We start from the raw sequence: 13,201 nt of genomic DNA on the forward strand, positions 1-13,201 counted from the left end.
CATCCATCTGCTGCCTGAGAGTAAATAGTACAAATCGGTACCATTTAAAAATAACAAACTCTTGATTGAAGAATTAAAAACTAATATTTTATCACCTCTTTCACTTTACCCTTCCTAGTACTTAGAGTAGGCAAAGAGAATGACTGGGGGTGGAGCTAAGGGAGGAGCTATATAGACAGCTCTGCTGTGGTGCTCTTTGCCACTTTCTGTAGGGAAGGATAATATCCCACAAGTAAAGGATGAATCCGTGGACTCGTCTTACCTTTATAGAAGAAATTAGAAAGTTGTTTAGTATTGCATGTTCTAAGTCATGAGTTTATTTTTTACTTTACTGCCCCTTTAATGATCTTGCAGCAACTATGGTTTAAATAGATCTATTTAGTCTTTTACAGTCACAGTTTGCTTTATGTTTTAAAATTAACGCTTATTGCCTCTTTAACCCCTTGACCCAAAATGTTGTGTGTGTGTGTGTGTGTGTATATATGTATATGTATATACATATATATATATATATATACACACACACACACACACACACACATATATACATACATATACACACACATCGCAGCTTCAGGAAGCTACAGCAGCCATGGTGATAACCGAGAGCTGCTGTTCCTAAACTGCCCGCATCTGTCTGCATATGTTAACACTGTGGGTATCACCGTCTGTAGCAATCATCTGCTGGTGCCGGCGGGAGGTGTGGAAGGAGGCAGGTGAGCGGGCACAGCAGCGTAGGGAGTGGGAGGGACACACAGGCCCCTAACACTGCAGAAAATTAAAGTTTGGAAGGGAGAGGGAGGGATGGGAAGCTGCACTATAAGAAAAAGTGTGGATTGGGAAAGGGGTCACCCTAAATAACGATCGTAGGGAAAATAATAATAAGAAAGGCATTTTAAAAAAATAAATAGAAAATACAGTTGCCAATACCTAAGATACCACCTCTAGCGGGAGGGGGAGGGTTAAAAACTGTTTGGAGGGGATGAGGGAGGGTTACTGCTATAAGTTTAACCTCTCGCTACCTTTAATACCCGTGTATGACCCAATCTGATAACTGGACTGACCCTACTGTAATATTGCTATAAGTTTAACCTCTCGCTGCCATTAATACCTGTGTATGACCCTACTGTAATATTGCTATAAGTTTAACCTCTCGCTGCCATTTAACCCTATCTGATAACTAGACTGACCCTACTGTAATATTGCTATAAGTTTAACCTCTTGCTGCCATTAATACCTGTGTATTACCCTATCTGATAACTGGACTGACCCTACTGTAATATTGCTATAAGTTTAACCTCTCACTGCCTTTAATACCCGTGTATGACCCCGACAACTGTACTGACCCTACTGTAATATTGCTATAAATTTAACCCCTCGCTGCCATTAATACCTGTGTAAGACCCTATCTGATAACTGTAATATTGCTATAAGTTTAACCTCTCACTGCCATTAATACTCGTGTATGACCCCGACAACTGTACTGACCCTACTGTAATATTGCTATAGGTTTAACCTCTCGCTGCCATTAATACCCGTGTATGACCCCGACAACTGTACCGACCCTACTGTAATATTGCTATAAGTTTAACCTCTCGCTGTCATTAATACCCGTGTATGACCCCGACAACTGTACTGACCCTACTGTAATATTGCTATAAGTTTAACCTCTCGCTGCCTTTAATACCTGTGTATGACCCTACTGTAATATTGCTATAAGTTTAACCTCTCACTGCCATTAATACCTGTGTATGACCCTACTGTAATATTGCTATAAGTTTAACCTCTCGCTGCCATTAATACCTGTGTATGACCCCGACAACTGTACTGACCCTACTGTAATATTGCTATAAGTTTAACCTCTCACTGCCTTTAATACCTGTGTATGACCCCGACAACTGTACTGACCCTACTGTAATATTGCTATAAGTTTAACCTCTCACTGCCTTTAATACCTGTGTATGACCATGTCTAATAACTGAACTAAACCTAAAGTATATGTTTAAAAGTTTAACCTCTTGTTGCCTTAATACCTGACTCAGCATGATTAGTGGACTGTGATGTATGCAGCTACAAGCTTCACCCTTTGTATACTGCTACAAGTTTAACCTCTTGCTGTCTGGACATCTGTGTATAGCAGTTTTTCAAGAGCACAGTTCAGTAATGAACAGTTGTAACTTCATACTTTGAGCAGCTAGTAATGTCCCCAGCTGATGAGCTTCCCATTGTTTGTGGCATCTACTGCTACGGTTGGTGTTTAGCTTGTGTTTGGTTCTAGCCTCAATACCTTAAGCAGTCAGTTCACCAACATGCACGTTCCATATACAAATATGTAACATATACAGCATACATGACTTAACATTACAGCAGAGGTGATACAGAGAAAACCATTAGATTTACTAAACATAGGATACGGTGCAGATTATTTACCATAAACAGACGAATGAGCAGACAAGATGGGGTGATTGGTGCTTATACACCGTGCACAGTGACAAACTCACAAAGTGATCTACTACGTACCTGATAGTTTGATTTTGGAGAGCCGAGCCAGGATGCCGGGCAGTGCAGAAACCTCCACTTTCATCTCTCTCCAACCTCTTTCTTCCTGAGATGCCCTCGGCAGCATGTTCTGTGTAGAAGCTCCGGGAAGCTCCTGCACAGCTCCATCACCGGACAGGTCAGTGGGCGTCACAGGTGTGGGAAGTACAGGGGATACTGATTTCACTTCCTGTAAAATTCTCTCTTCATGAACTGTGGTCTCTGCCAGTTCCTGCTTTGGCTTCGCCCTCTGGCGCAGATTCCCTCTCTGTGTCACATACTAGAAAGACAGGAAGACGTGAGATAATAACCCTCAGCTAGCCCCTGCGGTGCAGAATATAGGAAAATAAATACAGTCTGTCTGATTCAATTATTCTGTACATCCTCTGCTGCTCACCCCTTTAAAACCTTTTGGTCCTTTTCACATCTGTCTACCTGGAAAATGTGCACATTCCCTTACTAACTGTTAGTACTTCAGAATGTCCTGTACACAGTAAAGTAGCACATTCCCTTACTAATTGTTAGTACTTCAGAATGTCCTGTACACAGTAAAGCAGCACATTCCCTTACTAACTGTTAGTACTTCAGAATGTCCTGTACACAGTAAAGCAGAACATTCCCTTACTTACTGTTAGTACTTCAGAATGTCCTGTACACAGTAAAGTAGCACATTCCCTTACTAACTGTTAGTACTTCAGAATGTCCTGTACACAGTAAAGTAGCACATTCCCTTACTAACTGTTAGTACTTCAGAATGTCCTGTACACAGTAAAGTAGCACATTCCCTTACTAACTGTAAATACTTCAGAATGTCCTGTACACAGTAAAGTAGCACATTCCCTTACTAACTGTTAGTACTTCAGAATGCCCTGTACACAGTAAAGTAGCACATTCCCTTACTAACTGTTAGTACTTCAGAATGTCCTGTACACAGTAAAGTAGCACATTCCCTTACTTACTGTTAGTACTTCAGAATGTCCTGTACACAGTAAAGTAGCACATTCCCTTACTAACTGTTAGTACTTTAGAATGTCCTGTACACAGTAAAGTAGCACATTCCCTTACTAACTGTTAGTACTTTAGAATGTCCTGTACACAGTAAAGTAGCACATTCCCTTACTAACTGTTAGTACTTTAGAATGTCCTGTACACAGTAAAGTAGCACATTCCCTTACTAACTGTTAGTACTTTAGAATGTCCTGTACACAGTAAAGTAGCACATTCCCTTACTTACTGTTAGTACTTCAGAATGTCCTGTACACAGTAAAGTAGCACATTCCCTTACTAACTGTTAGTAATTCAGAATGTCCTGTACACAGTAAAGTAGCACATTCCCTTACTAACTGTTAGTAATTCAGAATGTCCTGTACACAGTAAAGTAGCACATTCCCTTACTAACTGTTAGTACTTCAGTATGTCCTGTACACAGTAAAGTAGCACATTCCCTTACTAACTGTTAGTACTTCAGAATGTCCTGTAGACAGTAAAGTAGCACATTCCCTTACTAACTGTTAGTACTTCAGAATGTCCTGTACACAGTAAAGTAGCACATTCTCTAACTAACTGTTAGTACTTCAGAATGTCATGTACACAGTAAAGCAGCACATTCCCTTGCTAACTAACTTACTCTAGTACCTCCTACACTGATCATAAAGGCTATAATGTACTCCTTACACTGTTCAGGAAAACTATACTACATTGCTCAGGAAGGCTACAGTAGCCCTATATACTGCTCAGAAAAGCTACCATAACCCCTACACTGCTCTGAAAAGCTACTATAACTCCTACACTGTTCAGGAAGGCTACAGTAACCACTAAACTGCTTAGGAAGGCTACTGTGCCCTTATACTGCTCAAGAAGGCTACAGTACCCTTATACTGCTCAGGAAGGCTACAGTACCCTTATACTGCTCAGGAAGGCTACAGTACCCTTATACTACTCAGGAAGGCTACTGTACCCCTATACTGCTCAGGAAGGCTACAGCACCCCTAATACTGCTCAGGAAGGCTACAGTACCCCTATACTGCTCAGGAAGGCTACTGTACCCTTATACTGCTCAGGAAGGCTATAGTACCCCTATACTGCTCAGGAAGGCTATAGTACCCCTATACTGCTCAGGAAGGCTACAGTACTCCTATACTGCTTATGAAGGCTACAGTACCCCTAATACTGCTTATGAAGGCTACAGTACCCCTATACTGCTCAGGAAGGCTACAGTAACCCTATACTGCTCAGGAAGGCTACAGTACCCTTATACTGCTCAGGAAGGCTACAGTACCCTTATACTGCTCAGGAAGGCTACAGTACCCTTATACTGCTCAGGAAGGCTACAGTACCCCTATACTGCTCAGGAAGGCTACAGTACCCCTATACTGCTCAGGAAGGCTACAGTACCCCTATACTGCTCAGGAAGGCTACAGTAACCCCCTACACTGCTCAGGAAGGCTACAGTACCCCTATACTGCTCATGAAGGCTACAGTACCCTTATACTGCTTAGGAAGGCTACAGTACCCCTAATAACTGCTCAGGAAGGCTACAGTACCCCTAATACTGCTCAGGAAGGCTACAGTAACCCCTACACTGCTCAGGAAGGCTACAGTACCCCTATACTGCTCATGAAGGCTACAGTACCCCTAATACTGTTCAGAAAGGCTACAGTAACCCCTACACTGCTCAGGAAAGCTACAGTACCCTTATACTGGTCAGGAAGGCTACAGTACCCCTATACTCCTCAGGAAGGCTACATTACCCCTTACACTGCTCAGGAAGTCTACAGTACCTTTATACTGGTCAGGAAGGCTACAGTAGCCCTAACACTACTTATGAAGGCTACAGTACCCCCTATCCTGGTCCAGAAGGCTACAGTACCCTCTACCCTGGCCAGGAAGGCTATAATACCTCTACACTAGTCAAGAAGGCTGAAGTACCCTCTACACTGGTAATGAAGGATATAGTACCCCTATGCTGCTCATGATGGATATAGTACCCCCTACGCTGCTCATGATGGATATAGTACCCCCTACTCTGCTCATGATGGATATAGTACCCCGTACGCTGCTCATGATGGATATAGTACCCCCTACGCTGCTCATGATGGATATAGTACCCCCTACGCTGCTCATGATGGATATAGTACCCCCTACTCTGCTCATGATGGATATAGTACCCCCTACGCTGCTTATGATGGATATAGTACCCCCTACGCTGCTTATGATGGATATAGTACCCCCTACGCTGCTTATGATGGATATAGTACCCCTTGCGCTGCTCATGGTGGATATATTACTCTCAACACTGCTCAGGAAGGCCAAATACCCCCTACACTGACCAGAAAGGTCAAGTACCCCCTACACTGAACGGGAAGGCCAGAGTACCCCTATACTGCTTAGGAAGTTCGGAGTACCCCCTACACTGACCAGGAGGGCCAGGGTACCCCACTTAGTGCTTAAGAAGGCCAGGAGTAGCCCCTACACTGACTGGGATGGCTAGAGTACCGACTAAACTGCTCAGAAAGGCCAGAGTACCCCCTACACTGCTCATGAAGGCTACAGTACCCCACAAGACTCAGGCTAAAGTAGACCCTAATACCCCCTACACTAAACAAGAAGGCTGGAGTACCCCACACATACATGCACTGCTAAAGAAGGCTGGAGTGTCCCTTAAACACACTGCTCAGGAAGGCTGGAATACCCCCTACACACACAATGCTCAGGAAAGCCGGAATACCCCCTACACATACTGCTCAGGAAGGCTGGAGTACCTCCTACGCATACTGCTCAGGAAGGCCAGATTACCCACTATTCAAACTGCTCAGGAAGGCCAGAGTACCCACTATACAAACTGCTCTGAAAGGCTGGAGTACCCCCTACACACACTGCTCTGGAAGGCTGGAGTACCCCCTACACACCACTCAGGAAGGCCGGAGTACCCCCTACACACACTGGTTTAGAAGGCCGGAGTACCCCTACACACACAGGTTTGGAAGGCCGGAGTACCCCTACACACTAGTTTGGAAGGCTGGAGTACCCTCTACACACACTGCTCAGGAAGGGCGGATTATCCCCTACACACACTGGTTTGGAAGGCCGCAGTACCCCCTGCACACACTGCTCAGGAAGGCCGGAGTACCCTCTACACACACTGCTCAGGAAGGGCGGAGTATCCCCTACACACACTGGTTAGGATGGAAAAAGTACCACACACACACACACTACACAAAACACAGAAACACATAACTCTGCTCAGGAAGGCTGGAGTACTACACACCTTCTACCTGAGACACGAGTGTGTGCAACCTAAATATTTGCATTACTTACATCCATACCAACGTTATGTTATAAAAAAAAAACACATCAAATACACAGAACTAGGAAAAAACGGGAAAAAGAAGACAAACATACTCTGAATATGATTTGTCCCTCAAGCTATAACTCTGATATACTAACGTTTTGTAACATTTCTTGTAATATATAATATAATCAGTTGTAAAAACATAATTTATGCTTACCTGATAAATTCCTTTCTTCTGTTGTGTGATCAGTCCACGGGTCATCATTACTTCTGGGATATAACTCCTCCCCAACAGGAAATGCAAGAGGATTCACCCAGCAGAGCTGCATATAGCTCCTCCCCTCTACGTCAGTCCCAGTCATTCGACCAAGAATCAACGAGAAAGGAGTAACCAAGGGTGAAGTGGTGACTGGAGTATAATTTAAAAGATATTTACCTGCCTTAAAACAGGGCGGGCCGTGGACTGATCACACAACAGAAGAAAGGAATTTATCAGGTAAGCATAAATTATGTTTTCTTCTGTTATGTGTGATCAGTCCACGGGTCATCATTACTTCTGGGATACCAATACCAAAGCAAAAGTACACGGATGACGGGAGGGATAGGCAGGCTCATTATACAGAAGGAACCACTGCCTGAAGAACCTTTCTCCCAAAAATAGCCTCCGAAGAAGCAAAAGTGTCAAATTTGTAAAATTTGGAAAAAGTATGAAGCGAAGACCAAGTTGCAGCCTTGCAAATCTGTTCAACCGAGGCCTCATTCTTAAAGGTCCAAGTGGAAGCCACAGCTCTAGTGGAGTGAGCTGTAATTCTTTCAGGAGGCTGCTGTCCAGCAGTCTCATAGGCTAAACGTATTATGCTACGAAGCCAAAAAGAGAGAGAGGTAGCAGAAGCTTTTTGACCTCTCCTCTGTCCAGAATAAACGACAAACAGGGAAGAAGTTTGGCGAAAATCTTTAGTTGCCTGCAAGTAGAACTTGAGGGCACGAACTACATCCAAATTGTGTAGAAGACGTTCCTTCTTTGAAGAAGGATTTGGACACAAGGATGGAACAACAATCTCTTGATTGATATTCCTGTTAGTGACTACCTTAGGTAAGAACCCAGGTTTAGTACGCAGAACTACCTTGTCTGAGTGAAAAATCAGATAAGGAGAATCACAATGTAAGGCTGATAACTCAGAGACTCTTCGAGCCGAGGAAATAGCCATTAAAAACAGAACTTTCCAAGATAACAACTTTATATCAATGGAATGAAGGGGTTCAAACGGAACACCCTGTAAAACGTTAAGAACTAAGTTTAAACTCCATGGCGGAGCAACAGCTTTAAACACAGGCTTGATCCTAGCTAAAGCCTGACAAAAGGTCTGGACGTCTGGATTTTCTGACAGACGCCTGTGTAACAAGATGGACAGAGCTGAAATCTGTCCCTTTAATGAACTAGCTGATAAACCCTTTTCTAAACCTTCTTGTAGAAAGGACAATATCCTAGCGATCCTAACCTTACTCCAGGAGTAACCTTTGGATTCGCACCAGTATAGGTATTTACGCCATATTTTATGGTAAATCCTTCTGGTAACAGGCTTCCTAGCCTGTATCAGGGTATCAATAACCGACTCAGAAAAACCACGTTTTGATAAAATCAAGCGTTCAATTTCCAAGCAGTCAGCTTCAGAGAAGTTAGATTTTGATGTTTGAATGGACCCTGTATCAGAAGGTCCTGTCTTAGAGGTAGAGACCAAGGCGGACAGGATGACATGTCCACTAGATCTGCAAACCAAGTCCTGCGTGGCCATGCAGGCGCTATTAGAATCACTGATGCTCTCTCCTGTTTGATTTTGGCAATCAATCGAGGAAGCAGCGGGAAGGGTGGAAACACATAAGCCATCCCGAAGTTCCAAGGTGCTGTCAAAGCATCTATCAGAACCGCTCCCGGATCCCTGGATCTGGACCCGTAGTGAGGAAGTTTGGCGTTCTGGCGAGACGCCATGAGATCTATCTCTGGTTTGCCCCAACGTCGAAGTATTTGGGCAAAGACCTCCGGATGAAGTTCCCACTCCCCCGGATGAAAAGTCTGGCGACTCAAGAAATCCGCCTCCCAGTTCTCCACTCCCGGGATGTGGATTGCTGACAGGTGGCAAGAGTGAGACTCTGCCCAGCGAATTATCTTTGATACTTCCATCATTGCTAGGGAGCTTCTTGTCCCTCCCTGATGGTTGATGTAAGCTACAGTCGTGATGTTGTCCGACTGAAACCTGATGAACCCCCGAGTTGTTAATTGGGGCCAAGCCAGAAGGGCAGTGAGAACTGCTCTCAATTCCAGAATGTTTATTGGAAGGAGACTCTCCTCCTGATTCCATAGTCCCTGAGCCTTCAGAGAATTCCAGACAGCGCCCCAACCTAGTAGGCTGGCGTCTGTTGTTACAATTGTCCAGTCTGGTCTGCTGAATGGCATCCCCCTGGACAGGTGTGGCCGATAAAGCCACCATAGAAGAGAATTTCTGGTCTCTTGATTCAGATTCAGAGTAGGGGACAAATCTGAGTAATCCCCATTCCACTGACTTAGCATGCACAATTGCAGCGGTCTGAGGTGTAGGCGTGCAAAAGGTACTATGTCCATTGCCGCTACCATTAAGCCGATCACCTCCATGCATTGAGCTACTGACGGGTGTTGAATGGAATGAAGGACACGGCATGCATTTTGAAGCTTTGTTAACCTGTCTTCTGTCAGGTAAATCTTCATTTCTACAGAATCTATAAGAGTCCCCAAGAATGGAACTCTTGTGAGAGGAAAAAGAGAACTCTTCTTTTCGTTCACTTTCCATCCATGCGACCTTAGAAATGCCAGAACTAACTCTGTATGAGACTTGGCAGTTTGAAAGCTTGAAGCTTGTATTAGAATGTCGTCTAGGTACGGAGCTACCGAAATCCCTCGCGGTCTTAGTACCGCCAGAAGGGCACCCAGAACCTTTGTGAAGATTCTTGGAGCCGTAGCCAATCCGAATGGAAGAGCTACAAACTGGTAGTGCCTGTCTAAGAAGGCAAACCTTAGATACCGGTGATGATCTTTGTGAATCGGTATGTGAAGGTAAGCATCTTTTAAATCCACTGTGGTCATGTACTGACCCTTTTGGATCATGGGTAAGATTGTCCGAATAGTTTCCATTTTGAACGATGGAACTCTTAGGAATTTGTTTAGAATCTTTAAATCTAAGATTGGCCTGAAAGTTCCCTCTTTTTTGGGAACCACAAACAGGTTTGAGTAGAACCCTTGTCCTTGTTCCGACCGCGGAACCGGATGGATCACTCCCATTAATAACAGATCTTGTACACAGCGTAGAAACGCTTCTTTCTTTATCTGGTTTGTTGACAACCTTGACAGATGAAATCTCCCTCTTGGGGGAGATAATTTGAAGTCTAGAAGGTATCCCTGAGATATGATCTCTAGCGCCCAGGGATCCTGAACATCTCTTGCCCAGGCCTGGGCGAAGAGAGAAAGTCTGCCCCCCACTAGATCCGATCCCTGATCGGGGGCTCTCGGTTCATGCTGTCTTTGGGGCAGCAGCAGGTTTCCTGGCCTGCTTGCTCTTGTTCCAGGACTGGTTAGGCTTCCAGCCTTGCCTGTAACGAGCCACAGCTCCCTCCTGTTTTGGTGCAGTGGAGGTTGATGCTGCTCCTGTTTTGAAATTCCGAAAGGGACGAAAATTAGACTGTCTAGCCTTAGCTTTGGCTTTGTCTTGAGGTAGGGCGTGGCCCTTACCTCCTGTAATGTCAGCGATAATTTCTTTCAAACCGGGCCCAAATAAAGACTGCCCCTTGAAAGGTATATTAAGTAATTTGGACTTAGAAGTAACATCAGCTGACCAGGATTTTAGCCACAGCGCCCTACGTGCCTGTATGGCGAATCCTGAGTTCTTAGCCGTAAGTTTGGTTAAATGTACTACGGCCTCCGAAATGAATGAATTAGCTAGTTTAAGGACTCTAAGCCTGTCCGTAATGTCGTCTAGCGTAGATGAACTAAGGTTCTCTTCCAGAGACTCAATCCAAAATGCTGCCGCAGCCGTAATCGGCGCGATACATGCAAGGGGTTGCAATATAAAACCTTGTTGAACAAACATTTTCTTAAGGTAACCCTCTAATTTTTTATCCATTGGATCTGAAAAGGCACAGCTATCCTCCACCGGGATAGTGGTACGCTTAGCTAAAGTAGAAACTGCTCCCTCCACCTTAGGGACCGTTTGCCATAAGTCCCGAGTGGTGGCGTCTATTGGAAACATCTTTCTAAATATTGGAGGGGGTGAGAACGGCACACCGGGTCTATCCCACTCCTTAGTAACAATTTCAGTTAGTCTCTAGGTATAGGAAAAACGTCAGTACTCGCCGGTACCGCAAAGTATTTATCCAACCTACACAGTTTCTCTGGTATTGCAACGGTGTTACAATCATTGAGAGCTGCTAAGACCTCCCCTAGTAATACACGGAGGTTCTCCAATTTAAATTTAAAATTTGAAATATCTGAATCCAATCTGTTTGGATCAGAACCGTCACCCACAGAATGAAGCTCTCCGTCCTCATGCTCTGCAAGCTGTGACGCAGTATCAGACATGGCCCTAGTATTGTCAGCGCACTCTGTTCTCACCCCAGAGTGATCACGCTTGCCTCTTAGTTCTGGTAATTTAGACAAAACTTCAGTCATAACAGTAGCCATATCTTGTAATGTTATCTGTAATGGCCGCCCAGATGTACTAGGCGCCATAATATCACGCACCTCCCGGGCGGGAGATGCAGGTACTGCCGCGTGAGGCGAGTTAGTCGGCATAACTCTCCCCTCGCTGTTTGGTGAAATTTGTTCACATTGTACAGATTGACTTTTATTTAAAGTAGCATCAATACAGTTAGTACATAAATTTCTATTGGGCTCCACCTTGGCATTGGAACAAATGACACAGATATCTTCCTCTGAGTCAGACATGTTTAACACACTAGCAATAAACTTGCAACTTGGTTATAATCTTTTTTAGCAAAAACGTACTGTGCCTCAAAGAGGTACTAAACGATTAAATGACAGTTGAAATAATGAACTGAAAAACAGTTATAGCATCAAACTTTAAAACAACACAACTTTTAGCAAAGGTTTGTTCCCATTAGTAAAATAACAATAATTAAATTTGACATAAAAATTACAGAGCAACGTTTTTATTCACAGTCAATATAAAATTCTCACAGCTCTGCTGAGAGAATCTACCTCCCTCCAAAGAAGTTTGAAGACCCCTGAGATCTGTCAGAGATGAACCGGATCATGCAGGAAATATAAGAGTAACTGACTTGAATTTTTTGATGCGTAGCAAAGAGCGCCAAAAACGGCCCCTCCCCCTCACACACAGCAGTGAAGAGAAACGAAACTGTCACAATTAAAACCAAACAACTGCCAAGTGGAAAATAATGCCCAAATATTTATTCACTCAGTACCTCAGAAATGTAAACGATTCTACATTCCAGCAAAAACGTTTAACATGATAAATACTTATTAAAAGGATTAGTGACTTTTAACAGAGTAGTTCCGGTGAAATACCATCCCCAGAATACTGAAGTGTATACATACATGTCATTATAACGGTATGGCAGGATTTTCTCATCAATTCCATTCAGAAAATAAAAACTGCAACATACCTCAATGCAGATTCATCTGCCCGCTGTCCCCTGATCTGAAGCTTTTACCTCCCTCAGATGGCCGAGAACAGCAATATGATCTTAACTACTCCGGTTAAAATCATAGTAAAAAAACTCTGGTAGATTCTTCCTCAAACTCTGCCAGAGAAGTAATAACACGCTCCGGTGCTATTGTAAAATAACAAACTTTTGATTGAAGTCATAAAAACTAAGTATAATCACCATAGTCCTCTCACACATCCTATCTAGTCGTTGGGTGCAAGAGAATGACTGGGACTGACGTAGAGGGGAGGAGCTATATGCAGCTCTGCTGGGTGAATCCTCTTGCATTTCCTGTTGGGGAGGAGTTATATCCCAGAAGTAATGATGACCCGTGGACTGATCACACATAACAGAAGAAATCAGCACTTTTTTTGAGTACTTACATTACTTGAACAATGAGCACTTGTAACCTCTCCCTACATATTTGTAAAGCAGTCATAGTGAGAGCGGTGCGTCAGCATTAGATGAATGTTGCTGCCCTCACTGCTCACTTCCATCACTCCAAAAATGTGTGCCCACCCCCTATACACACCTTGCGTTTAGCTGCATAGTGCAGAACCCAGCGGTCACTGTGTCCCAGAGTCACACACAAGAGCCGACATCCTGCCGCATGTGCTATATGAAGCTGCACCAGGCGCATGCTCACCACACCTGCAACCATGA

General features: G+C 43.9%; 1 protein-coding gene across 2 annotated transcripts in view; it reads right to left on the bottom strand.

Annotated features, from left to right (window-relative positions):
* The window catches only part of LOC128656345 (protoheme IX farnesyltransferase, mitochondrial), a 387,658-nt gene that overhangs the window by 312,730 nt on the left and 61,727 nt on the right, over window positions 1-13,201 (bottom strand). For both annotated transcript variants that reach the window (XM_053710209.1, XM_053710200.1), the window contains exons 2-3: window positions 13,071-13,189; window positions 2,521-2,818 (exon numbers count right to left, since the gene is read on the bottom strand). In XM_053710209.1, the coding sequence (XP_053566184.1) occupies window positions 2,521-2,818; window positions 13,071-13,178 (406 nt within the window). In that variant the 5' untranslated portion in view covers window positions 13,179-13,189. The remainder of the gene's footprint in view (window positions 1-2,520; window positions 2,819-13,070; window positions 13,190-13,201) is intronic.

This window comes from Bombina bombina, chromosome 1 (assembly GCF_027579735.1).
Source record: "Bombina bombina isolate aBomBom1 chromosome 1, aBomBom1.pri, whole genome shotgun sequence".
In the NCBI taxonomy this organism is placed as follows: domain Eukaryota; kingdom Metazoa; phylum Chordata; class Amphibia; order Anura; family Bombinatoridae; genus Bombina; species Bombina bombina.